This window comes from Mangifera indica, chromosome 8 (genome assembly GCF_011075055.1).
Source record: "Mangifera indica cultivar Alphonso chromosome 8, CATAS_Mindica_2.1, whole genome shotgun sequence".
NCBI lineage: Eukaryota > Viridiplantae > Streptophyta > Magnoliopsida > Sapindales > Anacardiaceae > Mangifera > Mangifera indica.
Genome location: NC_058144.1, coordinates 5,561,661 through 5,579,153, shown reverse-complemented (window position 1 = coordinate 5,579,153; position 17,493 = coordinate 5,561,661). Strand labels below are relative to the sequence as shown.

Genomic DNA, 17,493 nt, shown 5'->3' with positions numbered 1-17,493 from the left:
TTTCAAGATAAGTATATTATTCGAAAAAATAAACCTCAAATTTAAAATCTACATGTTTAAAAACTCCAAAATGGATTTTAAATTGGAAATATACACATTTGAAAACTTTTAAATAGAAAAAAATTGACCTAAAATAAAAAATATCACTTTATCCTCCAATCTCCACCATGTGACTATGGTGGGAAACTTTTAAAACAACAGTTTGCCCCCCACTTTACGAATTCATAAGGTGGGAAAACAGTGAAAAATTTGAAACACCTCCCCTAAATTGCATCTCCTAAATTTTTACACTAAAATCTCTACAACATGATTAACCTTTGAGAAAAGGACTATTTCCCACCCAAATTTTAGGCATTTCTCAAACTTACACCTATGAGAAATGAAAAACCCCTTCTCCCACCCATAGCCAAACTTTTGTTAATTTTTTATGTTAAAAAGATGGGTAAATTAGTCATTTTACTATTTATATTAAAAAGTTATAAAGTTTATTACTCCCTCCTAGGTTTTAGAAACTAACATTTCACTTTTACCTAAAGTTTTAAAACTTTGAAAAGTAACATTTTCACCCCCAAATTTAGGGTTTCCATATTTTTTAAAACTCAGTCACCCTCATAACTTTCAAAAATAACAGTTTCACCCCCATTCTTCAACTTCATCTTTCGACGTCGTCTCCGGCCTCCTCCTTCTCCTAGTGCAACAACGGTGATGCGATAAAGAGACCTTTATCTTCTCGTCGCATGGTGCGATGAAAAGACGAAGATTTCTTCGTAGCACGATGCAACGAAGAGACAGAGATCTTTTTGTCACACCACCTAGACGACGAAGGACGACGTTTTGTCTCTCATCTTTTCCTTCGGACGCGACGACGAAGCGTCTTTCAGATCTAGGTGACAAAAGGTCGTCCTTCGTCGTCCTTTGTAGTCAGAGATGGAAGATCGATGGAATGCATCAGTCATCGGTGGTGGTCAAAGAAGGAAGCAAACCTTATAGGTGAAATATAAACTTTTTAAACTTTGAAGATGGGTTAAGGTATCAGTTTTTAAAACCTGGAGGGGGGAATGATAAAATTTTAAAGTTTCAAAATTTATAAATAAAATGATGATTTTACCCCTGTCTCTAACTGAAATTTTAAACGATAGTTTGACCATAGGTGGGAGAAGAGGTTTTTCGTCTTCCATGGGTGTAGGTTTGATAATGGCTTAAAATTTGGGTGGAAATTAGTAATTTTCCTTAACCTTTTAAACTATTTTGGTGGCTATAAAACCAGCAAAATCTGCCAAAAATTGTTGCAACTGGGTTTGTGCAACTTTCATGGGTTTGCGTTTATGCAAACTGTTCCAGAATTACAGTGACAAAGAAGAAAGAAACACACACAGAGAGAATAAGGAAAAACAGAGAGGGAATTCACACAAATGTTGTGACTTATTCCTTCAAAGTTTTCACGTTTACATATATCTTCGGCCTAATGAAAACGTTGTCGTATTGATTAAATGTCAAATTACAAAATAGCCATCAGGACCCTTTAAACGACATCTTGACTCTTGTTTATTTAACAGCCTGAGACCATATTGCATAAATTGGAAATCCAACGCTGCACTAAATTGCATAACAGCTTCCATACCAACTCAAACGGTTTACTCTGTATCATGCGTTCTTGTGTGACTGTGTTTGCATGGATTTGGGTAAATTTCCATGTTACACTTCATTTTAATTTCCCTTTTTTGAACCCTCTGCTCACTTAACTTCTCTTTTTTCTTTCCTTTTTATTTTCAACTGATGATCATTTTTTATAATCTACGTTGCTGTTATATTGATTTTGTGAACTCATGGTTGGTATGACATAGAATTTGCCACTTTAATAGATAATTCAGAAACAATGATAGGGTCGCGAGGTCTAATAAAGAGGCATGAATTTGTGAGAGTTATAGTTCAATGTTTATATTCATTAGGCTTCAAGAATTTGGCTTCTTCTTTGGAGTTTGAGTCTGGAATTGTATGCAAATCTGTGGATTTTGAAAAGCTGGAACTGCAAATACTTGATGAGAATTCGGATGGTTGTATTGATACGCTTAATGCAATATCGGATTTGAATTTGAACAATAAGATAAAAGCTTCAATGTTGTTTTTGGTGTTTAAACAATGACTTTTGGAATATTTAAATCGTGGGGAGGAGTCATTGGCTTTGAATGTTTTGAGGAAACAAGTCCCTGCATTAATAAAGAGCAAGGAGAAAGTTCACAACCTCGCTTCAAGCATCCTTTGCTTGGAGAACTGTTAGAGCTAAAGTTTATGTGAGAAGGAGGAATACAACCATGTCAGCAAGGGCAGAGTCTACAAAGGGTACTAATCAAGGTTTAATTGTTGCAAAGCCTCAAAAAATGGAGCAAATATCAGAGAGTCATTCCTCTATAGCAAGGACAACAGTTTCCCAACTAACACCAGAGACTGTAGAGAAATCAAGAAATGAGGTGGCACCAAGAGAAGAAAGAAAGCACTGTGCAAGAAGAGTGGGTATATCAGCCTTTGGGAAGGAAAAGAAAGGCAAGGAAAAATTAGAGAATTGGTGAAAAGAGAGAGAGCCAGCCTCTAGAATTGCTGGGCAGAACTTATTAGCTGTAGTTGCTGTATTTTGGATTAATTTGCTGTAATTGGGATATTTTGTTACTTTGCATTTTGGGAACTAAGTGAATGTAAATGTAAACTTAGACATGAATCCAATTGTAATCCAATCTATGCAATTATATAATCCAATATGAAGTTCTAGTACAATGTTGCACTGCTTGAGTCAATATTTACAAATAACATTTTTAATACAAACAACAACAGCTTCTGTGTTGGAGCTTGCTAGCTTATCTGGATTTCTGGAAAACTGAAGCAGAACGCGGCAGAAGTGGTTCCTGCTGTCGCCCTCAGGTGCATCATCCTCTAAATCCTATCAAGGATAAAGAGTTGGGCAAAATTGGAGAGGACAATATTTCCCAATTGGGGAAGAGCTTGTCAGTGGAGTTACAGAGATTTCTTCCTCCTCCAGTGGTGTTGCCTGAAAGAAGGTTGGAACATCTAGTTGAAATTGCAGTTACATCTCATATTGATTCATATTTGTATCACAATTTACCTGTAGCAGTTTCTTTGTATGAGAATCATTGCTGTGGTAGAGATCGAATTCCCACCAAGACTGTTCAGGTGTGCTTTCTGCTGCTGTTGAAACTGTTACGGCTATAGTAGATCTGGCATACTATTTTTTTTTAATCTCAATTATTTTGTGTATTTTCTATAATTATTTTGGGTAATGAATGCAGTTTTAATTGATGTGTTGGCCTTGTAACATTAATCAAGTGTACAGATGTTGTAACATGGAACTAGTAAAATGTTTTGTGCTAAATACACAAACTTAGATTGGTCCATGGTTGAACACAAACTTAGTGTTCTTATGCTGTCAATTTGATTTAGTGTGTATATATATGTGCAACCCTTGTGGTTTCTTATTGTTGCAGATATTAATTGAGCATAAGAATGAAGTTTGGCTTGTACAATTTTCTAATAACGGGCAGTACTTAGCCTTTTCGTCAAGTGACTGCACGGCTATTATATGGAAGGTATTGTCCATCTGTTACTTTCTAGTGTTGCCTATTGGTGTACTCAGTCATAAATCTTTTATGATTTTTCTGATGATAAATTTTTTGCTATAAAATTGATAACTTGCACACTTATGTGCATTCGTCTTTTTAGATATGGTGCTTCAGAGTGTCAAAGCTACGTCTTACACGTTGCCCTTCACTGGGCAATTTTACTTGGTTAACAAATAAATGAATTAAATCATTTGAGGGCTCTTATCATATATCTGAGCAACCGCAAGGAAGTTAATTATAGTTTAGCACTCAGAATGAAATATGGACATGTTTTTACCTATGATTGTTGTTTAAAAAACTTACATGTGCATGCTATGATAAGTTTAGTATGCATGTTACCTGTATAAACATGTAAATTTTTTAATTTTCTGTAAATTCTTCTGCTAGGTTTTGGAAGATGGTACACTGACTTTGAAATACACACTCTGCAGCCATGAAAACCCAGTTTCCTTTGTTGCATGGCGTCCAGATGGCACAAAATTGCTTACATGTGGCAATGCAGAAGTGCTTAAGCTGTGGGATGTGGAAACAGGTATATGCAAGCATACATTTGGAGGTCATGGCTTCGTTGTAAGCTCGTGTGCTTTGTTTACCAACTCAAAGCGACTTGTATGTGGCAGTTCTGATCCTGAAAAGGGAATCTTCATGCGGGATTGTGATGGGAACCAGATAAAAGCATGGAGGGGGGTGAGGATGCCCAAGGTACTGGATCTTGCAGTGACACCAGATGGGGAAAACCTTATTAGCATATTATCAAGATGAAGATATCCGGATACTGAACTTGGAGACAAATGCTGAGAGGGTGATCTGTGAGGAGCACCCAATTACGTCCCTTTCAATATCTGTGGATGGTAAGTTCTTTTTTGTTAAACAGCCAAGAGATCCATATGTGGGATGTTGCTGGAAATTGAAAAAAACCACTGAAGCATAAGGGCCACAAACAAAACAAGTATGTGATACAGTCCTGCTTTTGGTTGGTTGGATAGTACGTATATAGCTAGTGGGAGTGAAAATTCTCAGGCTTGCCTTTTTCCTCAGGGCCACGCGCCTCTCAGTTTTTACATGTGAAGAATTCAGATATGTGATGATTTCACTATGCTGGTTGTTTAACTCTGCTCAATTTTATGTTGGTCCAAAGTTCCTATAGTTTCAAATTTCAGTTTGAAATGTCATTTTAGCTTAAAGTACGATTTGTAAGAGAATAAAGTTTGATTTTTTGCTGATAGCAGGTGTTGCTGTTGAATGAATTGACAAGGATAACGTTCTCACTTCTTAGATGTCTCATTGAGTGGCATGCATCGCATGTGCAATATTAATGTCCTGTAATGTCATCAAATCAGATGGTAACTCTAAAGTGTCTTCACCACTCTCTCTCACGCTCTCTCTTTCCATTCTAGCCTTGGATAAATTGATGGGTCTTATGTTGTATTTTTCTTTTTCTACCTCATACAGAAGCAAACGAGCACACCTGCTTACACAAATATGCTCATAGTTGCATTACCTTATTTTAGGTTTTGATTCATTCATTCACTTTTCATTGTTTGGTGGAGCAAATGGATCTTTAATGTGTATGTCTGTTTCTTATCAGGTCTGCATCTGGAATCGGCGGAACTCTAAGCCAATTGAAGATTTATCAGGCCATTTGATGACAGTAAATTGTGTGAGCTGGAACCCTAAAAGGCCTCAGATGATGGCATCAGCTAGTGATGATCATACAATCCGTATCTGGGGTCCAAGCCAATCCAAGAAGACACATCTGAAGGCTCATTTGAACAAAAGAGATAAATTTTGAAGTCCTTTGTATTGCTTTCCCTTGATATTTATTCATCAATTTATGTCAGTGGTATGGCTTTCTCTTGTTTGCCCGTGGTCCAATTTAAAGCACGCTTCCCTCTGTAAATTCCCATTTCTTGGTCTTTTTCTGTCTTGTGGCTGTCAATTTTTAGGACTTTCTTTTGTTAGTGTAGCATACGGCTGGGACTTGTTGACACTGGTCCCCATCCCATGCCTAGTCTTTGCTTTTCTATCTTAGATCATGTGTTTCTACCATTAATAAATTCAACACGCTGTAAATTAATGTAAATTACGTTTTATTAAGTTTTACTCACCCTCAATCTGTGATATTTCTAATTGAGTTTGTCCCCTGAGTAGGGCTGGACTCGAGCCGAGCCAGCTCGAGCTCGAGCTGACTCGGGTTGACTCGATATATTTTTTATACAAAACGACGTCGTTTTGATCCATATATATATACAAAACGGTACTGTTTTGATATGAAAAACTAGTCAAGCCGAAAATGAGTCGAACTTGAGCTAAACCGAGTTCGGGTCGAGTCGAGCTTGAGCCGAACTCAAGCCGGCCATTAAAAAACTGAGCCGAGCCCGAGCTGGCTGTGAGTCGAGCTCGGCTCGGCTCGAATCCAGCCCTACCCCTGAGGCTGTGATGGATTAATGAAAACTTTTAGTTTTCCCTGCATCTGCCATCTGTGATGATTTCAGGCAAGTGCTGCCTGTTCAAATTTGGATGGGCAAAAAGTCTTCAGATGAATGAAGAATTGAAGGAAGGCTTAATGATTATGATGAAATGGCGATTCCCCATGTTTTACGTTTGAAAAATTCAAACTGTCAAAATATTTTTTAATAAAATTACGAAACTATTATAAATATTTAATTACAAAATTATCCAGAATTGGAGTTGTTTGTGTTAAATTGAGATAAAAATGATTGATTCTGATACACGTTTAATTCAAAAAATTATATTTTAAAAGTTATATTTAAATCTGGTAAGAATTATATTTATCCATTATCTTAATATCTCAAGTTCAGAAATAATATTTTAAAAGTTTGGAAGTAAGATTTTAATGTAATAATGTAAAATTTTAAGGATTTATTCTAATTAAGACATGAGCTTGCAAAGTTTATAAAATCAACTAATATTAAACTCATATGTATTAAAACGATGTTGTTTAATATCAAAAAACAAGTCAAACTGATTCAAACCAAGTTCAAGCTCAACTATATGTAAACCAAGCTCGAGCTCGATTTGGCTCGAATCCAGCCCTACTTTTAATACATTGTTTAAAGCATCATATTTGCAATGTGTTGTGAGCAATCATTAAGTGTTTGATGAACTGCTTAATCAATGCACATCGACAACATTAGCAAGCTTAAGCTTGATTTTATAGCATTCAAAAATCAAAACTCGTTGAGTTTAAACTCATATATCTCAAAACTGGCTGAGTTTATCACTCCTCTTATACCAAACTAGTTCAAATTTATTTACATTCACACTTAGATGTTTGCCTTAAAAGAAAGATGCCAAAAATTGTCGAATATTTATTTTCTCAAATTTTTATTATTTTCACTTTTCTATTATTATTTAAAAATTAAATATAATCTAATTACCCTTTATTTATTTCGGGTTTTAGTTCTTGTAATTTTAACCATATTATATGAGATATAAACAAATGTATTGATAAAGTGTTTTTCAAAGGATCGATAATATTTTTAGACATATCTTGAATAAATAATATGTCTATAATCAAATATACAGATAATATATTATTATATAACTAGATATTATTTTATTTTTAATTTAAAATCACTCAATCAATTAACGAGACATCATCTATGTAACAAATTATATACTAAAAAATATATACATATAATTTTATTAAAAAACTAAACCTTTTGTCATTCTATGTTTAAAAATTATAAAATTGAAATATAATTGAATTTAATTTTAAGTAGAGTCCACCAAAGCAATAGTAAAATGACAAATTCTTATTTTTTAATTTTAAAATGTTAAATCTAATTCATTATTCACTTTTGTTAATTAATTCGTTTGGCTTTTTTAGAATTGATTGTTTTACCCTTTTATTAAAATTATTATTAATTAATTCCTTTAAATTTTTTGAATTGATTATTTTATATTTTATTTAAATTATAAAATTATTAATAAATATTTGATATAAATGTGAAATTATCAATATATCCTTACAGATTAAAAAAATGTAAAACTTAGTTTCTTAAACCATATTAAACTTTAACTAGTTTTACAATATTGTCTTTAAGTCATTTCCTTCAAAATATAATTATTATTTTTAAAATTATGGATGGGTATATTTAATAATTTTAAAATTTTAAAAACACATTAAAGTTTTCTTGAATTTTTAGAAAACCTTAAAATTGTATTAATACCTTAATATTTTTAAAAATTATAATCCAACTTTAAACTTTGAAATGAAAAAATAGATAAAAAATCATTGAATAATAAAAATAAAAAAATTTGAAAAAAGAGAAAATAAACTTTTCTTAATATTTATGGCTCATAATTGATTTTTTAAGTAGGCTAAAGGACTTATTCACATCCAAGTTTTACTGCATTTTCAAATTAGTATTGGTTAATTATTAAAAATCTAAATAGTTACTCATAAGATATTTAAATTAATAAAAACAGTTAATATTATATATTTTCTTTAAATTTAAAATATTAATAATTTCTTTTATAATTAAACCTTGAACTGTTATATTAATTTCTAAGATTTATTTAATTTTTCCTTTATTTTGTCAACATTATCACTAACTTGCTTTTTTTTCCCTGTCTTTTTTCGATATTATCTCTGAAAGAAGAATGTCTTCATTTAATGACAAAGATGATGTTCTTTGTTGGATATGATGTCAAAAAATGAGAGATATCTAAAAAGAGAAAAAAAAACTTTTGAGAGAAAAAAAACATTTTAAAGTTTAATCTTAAAAAAAATCATTAATTTTTTAAATTAAAAAATTAAATTAAATTAAAATTTATTATTTTTAATATATTATTAATTAAATAATAATTTTATTTCTAAAATTTAACAAATTCTATTAATTTTATCCACTAATAACAGGGTGTTTAAACTTTCCATAAGTATTAATACGAGAATACTAGAACTCTTATAATATACAGATGAACTGGCTGAGTCAACAGTTGACGTTTCATTGACCCCACTCAAAATTCTATCCAGCTTAAACTGACAACTAAATTTGGAGCTGTGAGTGCGACGGCTTCCAGCTCCATCCATGTGAAAAAGGCCATTTTGGTCAATTTATTATACTGATCATGAAAAGAAAACAAAAGCATAAAACGTAAATAAATAGCTCGCCCGCTCTGTTAAGCCATCCTGGCTTAGCCCATCGGCTCTAGGTTTTGAAATTCTCAAGTTCACCACTCGGATTTCTTGTTCTGTTCATCGTCAGAATTTGTGAAATTTGGGTCCCAGGACGTTCATCTCCTTTTAATACCCTATTCATGATTCATTATTTATTTCCATTATTCTTTTGAGTTTTCTTATGCCGGTCGTCTAGAGAGATGACGGGACTTGCCAGACCACACGATCGAAACGCCCTCCAGTCACGACCGCCCAGTCATTCCCATCGCAGGTCTGAATCTCTTAATTATGTTTATGCCCCAATTTCATGATTATGTTTAATTGTTGCCTGATGGTAAAATTTGACTTCGTTTGACTGTTTTCATCAAAATTCATTCAATTTTGTTTAGGTATATTATATCAGGACTTTGATTGTGAATTTATCGGTGAAATTTAATTTTTTAGTGTCGTTGTTTTTCAATTCTGTTGATTTCAGCTTTTCTTACGTTCTACATGTTGCGATTCTTTTCTATGTTAGAAATGTTTCGCTTTTCTTAGCGCTGAGAGAGATTTCGCCAACAACAAAATATGTGCCGCGAAGGCAGTGGGGGGAAGCTTCTGGATCAAGTGCTCGTGGGTCCAGGATCGAATCATTAAGAGACATCAAGCATGGTCTCTTTTCATGGTGGGCTGTTAGGATTTGACTAGAAGAATTAGTTTGAAATTTTAGGATTTTCTTTTTAGTTTGTTTTGAGGTATTGCTTTGCGACAATTATGGATTGTTGTTCTTTTCTAGGGTCGAGGCAGAATCATTGAGGCACTTATCAGCCAAGTATTGCCCTTTGCTACCTCCTCCGAGGTCAACTATTGCTGCAGCATTTAGTCCTGATGGAAGAACCCTTGCTTCTACACAGTGAGCATTTGATCTTGTTTGTTCTCTTGATTTAGAATGTACACCTGGCTTTGTAATTTGTATTAATTATGTTTCAATACTGGCAGTGGTGACCACACTGTAAAGATAATTGATTGCCATACTGGAAACTGCTTAAAAGTCTTGAGTGGTCATCGGAGGACACCTTGGGTGGTAAGTTTTGATTTTTGTTATCATTATCTGAGTAATTGGTGCTTTTTTTTCTCATTTCATGTCCATACATTTAACATTTCAGTTGGTCATTTGTTCAGCATATCTGATGAAAGTCCTTTTTGTAAAGTTGATTTCTTATGAAAGAAGTATATCAGGAAGAGACAGTAAGACTTGGTACTCTAATGATTTTTCCTAGGCTGAATGAAGTCCCTTTTCTTTCTCAATATTCTGTTCTCCTTGGTGCATATCTTCTATAAAAATGCCAGGTGATGTACTCTTTACTGAGTTTGGAAGTAATGGCTTATGGTTTATGAATAGTTACCATTGGCCTTGTATTCACAATGTTAGTGCTCTATGCTAAGACCTTAGGTTTGAGTTTATGTCTTCCAGGCACCAAAGGGCAATATCTGTCTGATAGTGATTACTCTTATTTATGTTTTTACAAATTATCCCAAAAGAGGTTTGAAGCAAAGTCATTATGCAATACCGTCTTCTGTTGAGTGTTCTAATTGTGTAATGCTTCATTTTTGTGGTGCTGATGGAGTGCTACAGGTTAGGTTCCACCCATTACGTCCAGAAATACTTGCAAGTGGGAGCTTGGATCACGAAGTTCGCCTGTGGGATGCAAGCACGTCAGAGTGTATACGATATCGTGATTTCTGTAATCCTCTTGATTCTTGCTCTGGTTGCTTTTGCTATAGTGAAACTTTTTTTTTTAAATTTAATCTCAGCTTTTTGTTCACCATGTGGTGAGTCTGATTGCTGGAATTTTTTTCTGTCACAGATCGCCCGATTGCTTCCATTGCTTTCCATGCTGAAGGAGAACTCCTTGCTGTTGCATCAGGCCACAAGGTACTACCCACTGACCATTGTATCTGTACTTTTCATATATTTTTATTTTTCTTGAAGTTTCTCCCCCCTTCTTTCCTTCCAATTGTTGTGATCTAATAGCATTTGCACGTTAAATTGTGTTTCAGCTGTACATATGGCCCTACAACAATACAGGGGAAGCTTCCTCACCAATAATTGTGTTGAAGACGAGGCACTCACTTCGAGCTGTGCATTTTCATCCACATGCAGCACCATTTCTGTTGACTGCTGAGGTGAATTATCCAACAGTGTTTGATTTATTTTTTTCCTTTTTCTATCATATAGGTTACATCATTGGACTGATATGCAGGTGAATGATCTTGACTCTTCAGATTCAACGATGACACGGGCAACATCTCTGGGTTACTTGCAATATCCTCCTCCTGCCATTTTTGTGGCAAATGCTAAATCTAGTGACTCTGTCAATTTGCCTGCTGAACTTCCTCTCATGTCCATGCCTTTATTGTTTGTGCCTTCTGTTTCTATAGATGATTCAAGAATAGATTTGCAGCATGCTAATAGGCATGTTGGCTCTAGAAACATGCAAGTGGATTCATCTGCTTCAATGCAGTCCCAGTTAGATGTAAATGTTTCAGAACAGCAAGATAGCACAACTCCTATGGAGACGTTTCCTGTGAGTCATACAGGATCATATCATGGTACAGAAGAATCAATAAATAATTCTATCCCTGATGGGATAGAAAATGGTGCTTCTGATCTTCAAGTGGAAGCTATGGATACTGATGAAGTACAGCCAATTGGGGCAAGTCAAATAGGTAACTTGACCAACCTAGATAATCTTAATGGTGCAGTCAGGGGAATACCTGTGCATATTTCCACTCGATCAACTATCACTGAATTTGGCCAACTTCAGCAGTCTTTACCCATTAGGGATTCATCTTGTTGGGATCTTCCATTCTTGCAAGGTTGTTTAATGGGCCAAAGCCAAGTTGGTGATCCCTCAGTGCTTCCTCTTATTGGCAGTAGCCATGATCATACAGCTCAATATGGAGGTTCCACCTCAATGCCTCATCCGTCTACGTTTAATATTGAGGCCATAGTTGCTTCATTAGCACTGCCTTGTGGCGTGAACTTATCTAGGGTTCCCAGAAGACCTAATCGACATCGTATTCCTCACACCCGGTTCTCTGGAACTGAGTCTGGAGAAGTTGCTTCTTCCAGTAATGCCTCACATGATGATACTGATACTCAACCTATCATCAGTAGAATTCAGTCTGAACTTGCCACATCACTGGCTGCAGAGTTGCCTTGTACTGTGAAGCTCAGAGTATGGTCACATGATATAAAAAATCCTTGTTCTCCACTCAATGGTGAAAAATGCCGCTTGACAATACCACATGCGGTCCTTTGTAGGTAATTTTTTTATATTGTTTATATGACTCAATTCACTTGAATTTACATATTGACATAACATTGCAAACTACATGTCATTCTGGAAACTACTGTATGTTTTACTTTCTGGATTTTCTAATATGTTTGAGTTCAATTATAAGATATACAAGTCTGGACTTCTATCCACATAACTACAATTGTCTAGTCTATCATCATGCTCACTGAGAATCCTTCTATGCCATAAATGTGCTTGTAGTGAAATGGGCGCCCATTTTTCACCATGCGGGAAATATTTAGCTGCCTGTGTTGCTTGCATGCTTCCTTACTCTGAAGCTGAACCAGGGCTACCAACATTGGTCCATCAAGAACCTGGGACTTCCCCAACCCGTCATCCAATCTCTGCACACCAAGTCATGTATGAGCTTCGTATATATTCGCTTGAGGAGTCAACGTAAATCACAATCTCTTCATCAACAGTATCTTCTGAATTTGACTTTTTTCTTCTTCATAATCTGATTGACGGTCATCTTGTATGATGTTTTATTGATGCAGTTTTGGTTCAGTTCTTGTATCGCGAGCAATTAGAGCTGCACATTGTTTGACTTCTATCCAGGTTGGTTGGTTTTAATAGACAAACATGGTATTGCGTTTCAATTTTACAAGCTATTGTTATCTGTCTCTTAGCATCATATCTGACCTTACATGTACATTTTACTTGTGTCGCATCTATGAGAAATCAATACATTATAAATTGTTCCATGCAATTAATACAATTAGTTGACTCATTGTAATACTTAGGATCACCAGAGATTGTTTTAGAACTGATCATACTGAAAGAGAAACTTATAGTCTGTGATGCATAAAGATGCTTTAGAACTCAACAGGTTTGGTTGTAACCAATCTATATCTAAAAGTTCAATGATTCTGTTGAATGTAACAAATAGGGGGTCCTTTTTGGTGGAGCGAAAGAATGATAAGCTAAAGTTTTTTTGGTTGTAACCATTTATTTTGAAAGTTATTTATTGTACCTGACACCTTCAAATTGGACCTTTTACACACTTTTCAGACTCTTATCTTGGAATGAATTTCTCTTTCATATTTCTTTTTCTTTAGTTGTCAACATGTTGTTGTGGTAATGTGGGAGAAGGCTTTTGATTATGTTGGAAGCAATACCTGAAACAAACATCCTTAGTTCTTTTAATTTTAAGGGTTCATTTGGTTCAGCTTCTTCAAATACAGCATAGTCATATATGTTATTTTTAAATCAGAGCTTTTGCAGAAAAAAATATTTGATTGGATTAATGTAAGAAAACAAGTTTTCAGTTTTAAATCACTGAAAAGGATTTCAGTATGAAAGAAAGGCTAAAGTAACATTTGTGATTTTATTTTGACATTTAAAAATTTGATAACTTAAAAAGTAGCTAGCGGAAAAAATGTGCAAATTTTGAATTTTTTTAGGGTTAACAGAAAATAGCTGATTCAGTCTAAACTTAATCTCTTGAGTTGCAATGAAACAGCACAAAAGAAGTTGCAAATAATTTTTTTATATTAAAGAGGTTTTTTGTCTGTGGATAAGGCCAACCAAACTGTCACATAGAATTGTCACTTGTTTTCAGCGAAAATATGGACTTGTTAGATTCAGTGGGAAACTATCAATGTCTCAGTTATGCAATGCTATCATGCTTAGGCAAAATTTAAGTTTCTGAGAAGCTGGACCTAAGGAGAAGAGTTATTCTTCTTTTATTGTCAGCTTGAAACTGGAATTTACATTATATTTGAATTATTCTTGTACCTAACTATAATGTCTAATCTTTACATATTCTGGTTTGTATAAATTTCTGAAATCATACAAAATTTTACAATTGCGTGTACTACATATGCAGTTTTCACCCACCTCTGAGCATATATTACTTGCTTATGGTCGTCGTCATGGTTCTCTTCTTAAAAGTATCGTCATTGATGGAGAAACAACATCACCTATTTATGCTGTTCTTGAGGTACAAATTCTTATCATTACCTTTATGATTTATGTTAAGTAGTCATTATTTCCCCTCTTTCCCAATAAGCCCTAAAAATTTACTTTACTGAACAAGCTAGAAAAGCTTTTCTATGTTATTAGCAAGCTATAGTAATTGCAATCATAAATCACCATGCACAAGAGAATGCTTTGAAGATGCTAGTTCCATATCTTACGGACAACTCAACTGTGTGCAGTCACACAGTTGCTAGCCTTTTCTTGTACAACTCTTTTAGGTGCAAAGACCGTCTTCCTTGATGTTGATGATTTAGCAACACAAACTCTTGCTATTAAGCACTGAATTGTTTGCTAGTTTAAAATACTTTTTCCCATGAATGAGTTGCAACTGTAATGCATATCAAAACATTACTTCCCTTGTCTGGGATTAGTCACATCTGACTGAAAGGTCTAATTCTTGCTTTTTCATTCAGGTTTACAGAGTTTCAGATATGGAACTTGTGAGAGTGCTCCCTAGTGCAGAGGATGAGGTCAATGTTGCTTGCTTTCATCCTTTTGCTGGAGGAGGTCTGGTTTATGGGACCAAGGTTAGAATTTGTCATGCTTAAAATATGTTGCATTTTATGGTTTATATTTTTTTATTCAAGAAAATTGTTGCTTGTAAAATGCAGGAAGGGAAACTTAGGGTCCTTCAGTATGATAGAGCTCCTGATGCAAACATTAGTGGTGCAAATTATTTTTCAGCAGAAAACATGGCAGAGGTAGAGTTGTAAGCAAGTTTACAACATAATCATACTTTTGGTGTCTAGTTACGATTTTTGGTTAATAAATTGAAAATACTCTGGTTCCATTATAGGTTCTGTTCATCTTTTCCATTTTATCTTGATTCCTTCTCCTTTGAACAGATGAGAGAACAATGCGAAAATCTTATACATTTGATAATATAAAAGCTTATTTTTCATTCAATGTTTATATTAGTCAATTTCTAGTTGGAGTGGTGCTTAAGATTGTTCTGTAGCTCACTTAAAAAGCTTCTAAAATTAGAAGATATAACACTGACCATCCCTTGTACCTCAAATTGTGTTTTTGAGATATGTTTGATCTGGATATGTACTGAGTTAATCCTTTTATAGCTATGATACTTGAATTCATGCTTTTCATATGGTCAACAAACCAGTAGCTGATTCTGTTGTTTGGTGAGTATTGAACTTGTTTACTGATCGTGTGTTGTTGCTGCCCATGTGCTCTTATTATTAAAATTTAGTATATGATCTTCTCAAAAAATTTGATGTCATGATATATCATGACAAGTATGTGTTGAGAATTCATCAGCTTATTAAAATAGGAGAAATGACAACCTATTAGTTATAGAGAATTTTGCTCAAAGGTTCATAATTCCTAGCCATTAGAATTATGTCCTTGAATTAAGTACAGTCCAATTATTATTATTGTTTTTGCTTACTAAAGGAATTAGAAAGTGATGATTTGCCTTATTGATCGCAGGTGCCGACATATGCATTGGAATGCTAGACATCAGTGTTCTACTTCAAAGGAAGCTGTATAACATTTCCAGCTTAATGATATAAACCAAAATCAAAGTATGATAGTGGTAGATCGATAAAAACTTGGAGGATTAGTTTAGTGATTAGGCTTATGGTTTGATGCCCCAACATCTGGATTTTCTTTCCGAGGCATCTTCTTGGCAGAAAATCATGATTTCCAGCTTCCAAAAGATTAGAGTTATGTCAAGGATCCCATTTTTTTTTATTTTTCAGTTTCTTATAGGGGTGTTGATGGGTCGGGCTGGGCTGGGTCCATCAGGCTAATGGATCGGGCTGGCCTATTAATATATAAAGGCTCGACCTAGATAAAAATGGGTTGGGCCGAACCGGGTTTTAAATGGGTTGGTTTGACCCATTTAATCAATATTTTAAAAAAATTATTTAAAATTTTTAATCACATTATTTTTCAATTATTAAAACCGAGGATAATACCTCGAATATTTTATTTATAATCTCTCACTTATAACGGAGGAATATCGTAGTTATATGATGAAAAATATTATAAATTATAACATAGTATAAATAAATTAATTTACATATTATATAAATTATAGAACATAAATAAATATATACTATGATAATATTCAAATGGATTGAATTTATTTAATACTTGATTTATTTATAATATTTTGTAATGATAAAATTAGGGTTGGACTCGAATCGAGTCAATTCGAGTTTGAGCTCGGTTCGAGCCCGAAACGAGTTCGAGCCGAGTTCGAGCTGGCTCGGGTTAGTTCGGTAGATTTTTTTTAAAAATTTTTTTATACAAAACGACGTCGTTTTGATCCATATATATATAAAACGATGTCGTTTTGATAGAAAAAACGAGTCGAGTCCAGCCAAAAACAAGTCGAACTCAAGTTGAGCTCGAGCTGGCTACGAGTCGAGCTCGGTTCGGTTCGGTTCGAATTCAGCCTAGATAAAATTAAAATAAAAATAAAATTATAAACATAAAGAATTATTATTTATGAATTTAGATATTTTTTGAAAGACAGTAGATGAGAGAAAATGAAATTGAAAATATAATAAAATAATTGAGATTGAGAGATTTGTAAATGAAAGCAAAAATAAAGAAAAAATGAATTGGTTTATATGGGAAAAAAAAAATCGAGGAGGCAAGGCTTTTGTTACAAGGTAGAGCAGAAGCCTTATGTCGCATAAGGAAGCACACAATACAGGAGCAAGAAAAAAAATATTTTTATTTTTAAACAGTATCGAATTGAGTTAAGTTAGGTTAACCTATGAGTTTAATATTAAACCCTAAGACTGGGTTTATAGGCTTAACCTAGCATGCTACAATATTGTATTAGGTTTTTTGTATTGTGTTTTTTTTTGTGTTTCATATTAAACTTTTATTCGATTTAATCTAATCTAATTCACATGTCTAATTTCTTAGGTCCAGCATATGCACCTGATTGTTAGTTTGTAGAAAGGTGTGAATTTACTATTTGCATTGGGAGAAGTGTCGAATGCTGATTATGATGACAGTTCATTTGTGTTTATCCTTAACAGGAATTTTTGGCATCTTGATGTGGAAGCAATGTGAGTTGCTGCTGCGAATGCTGCAGAAAATCTGTAGAATCTTGCTCTTAAGAATGCGCCAAAATGTAAAAAATGTGCCTCTGTCATATTCTAACACAAACTTTTTAAGTTTTCAATTTTTTTTTCCTTTAGTAAAATTGTTGTTTAATTTATATATTCTCTTTGAAACTAGCTGTATTTATCTACAGCATTAAAATTATTCTCCACTAGTATTCTAACCTGTCTGCCGGTTTATTTGTTTGGGTGACAGAGTGGGTATTGCCTTCGGTACATGCACGTAATATAATCACGTGTCAATAATAATTATCATTATAAAATTGTAAATTTTGAAATATTTACAAGTTTCATATATA

The 17,493-nt window shown here is 34.0% G+C and overlaps 1 protein-coding gene and 1 pseudogene across 4 annotated transcripts; both read left to right on the top strand.

The window, feature by feature from the left end:
* The first annotated feature begins 1,672 nt into the window (after positions 1 to 1,672).
* On the top strand, positions 1,673 to 5,690 carry LOC123223430 (annotated as a pseudogene).
* A 3,063-nt stretch (positions 5,691 to 8,753) lies between these two features.
* On the top strand, positions 8,754 to 17,360 carry LOC123223713. 4 transcript variants are annotated; one of them, XM_044647040.1, is made up of 15 exons: positions 8,754 to 9,046; positions 9,293 to 9,439; positions 9,551 to 9,667; positions 9,754 to 9,838; positions 10,391 to 10,499; positions 10,623 to 10,690; positions 10,816 to 10,941; positions 11,019 to 12,082; positions 12,318 to 12,512; positions 12,614 to 12,674; positions 13,945 to 14,058; positions 14,510 to 14,623; positions 14,708 to 14,805; positions 15,540 to 15,634; positions 17,111 to 17,360. In XM_044647040.1, exons 1-14 carry the CDS (start codon positions 8,976 to 8,978, stop codon positions 15,598 to 15,600), a joined length of 2,430 nt encoding a protein of 809 aa, XP_044502975.1. In that variant the 5' UTR covers positions 8,754 to 8,975; the 3' UTR covers positions 15,601 to 15,634; positions 17,111 to 17,360. The 4 variants fall into 4 exon arrangements, 3 of the variants coding, with proteins under 3 accessions (XP_044502975.1, XP_044502974.1, XP_044502976.1); XR_006503843.1 differs by having other exon boundaries at positions 8,755 to 9,046; positions 14,708 to 14,797; XM_044647039.1 differs by lacking the exon at positions 17,111 to 17,360 and having other exon boundaries at positions 15,540 to 15,803.
* The last annotated feature ends 133 nt before the right edge of the window (positions 17,361 to 17,493 follow it).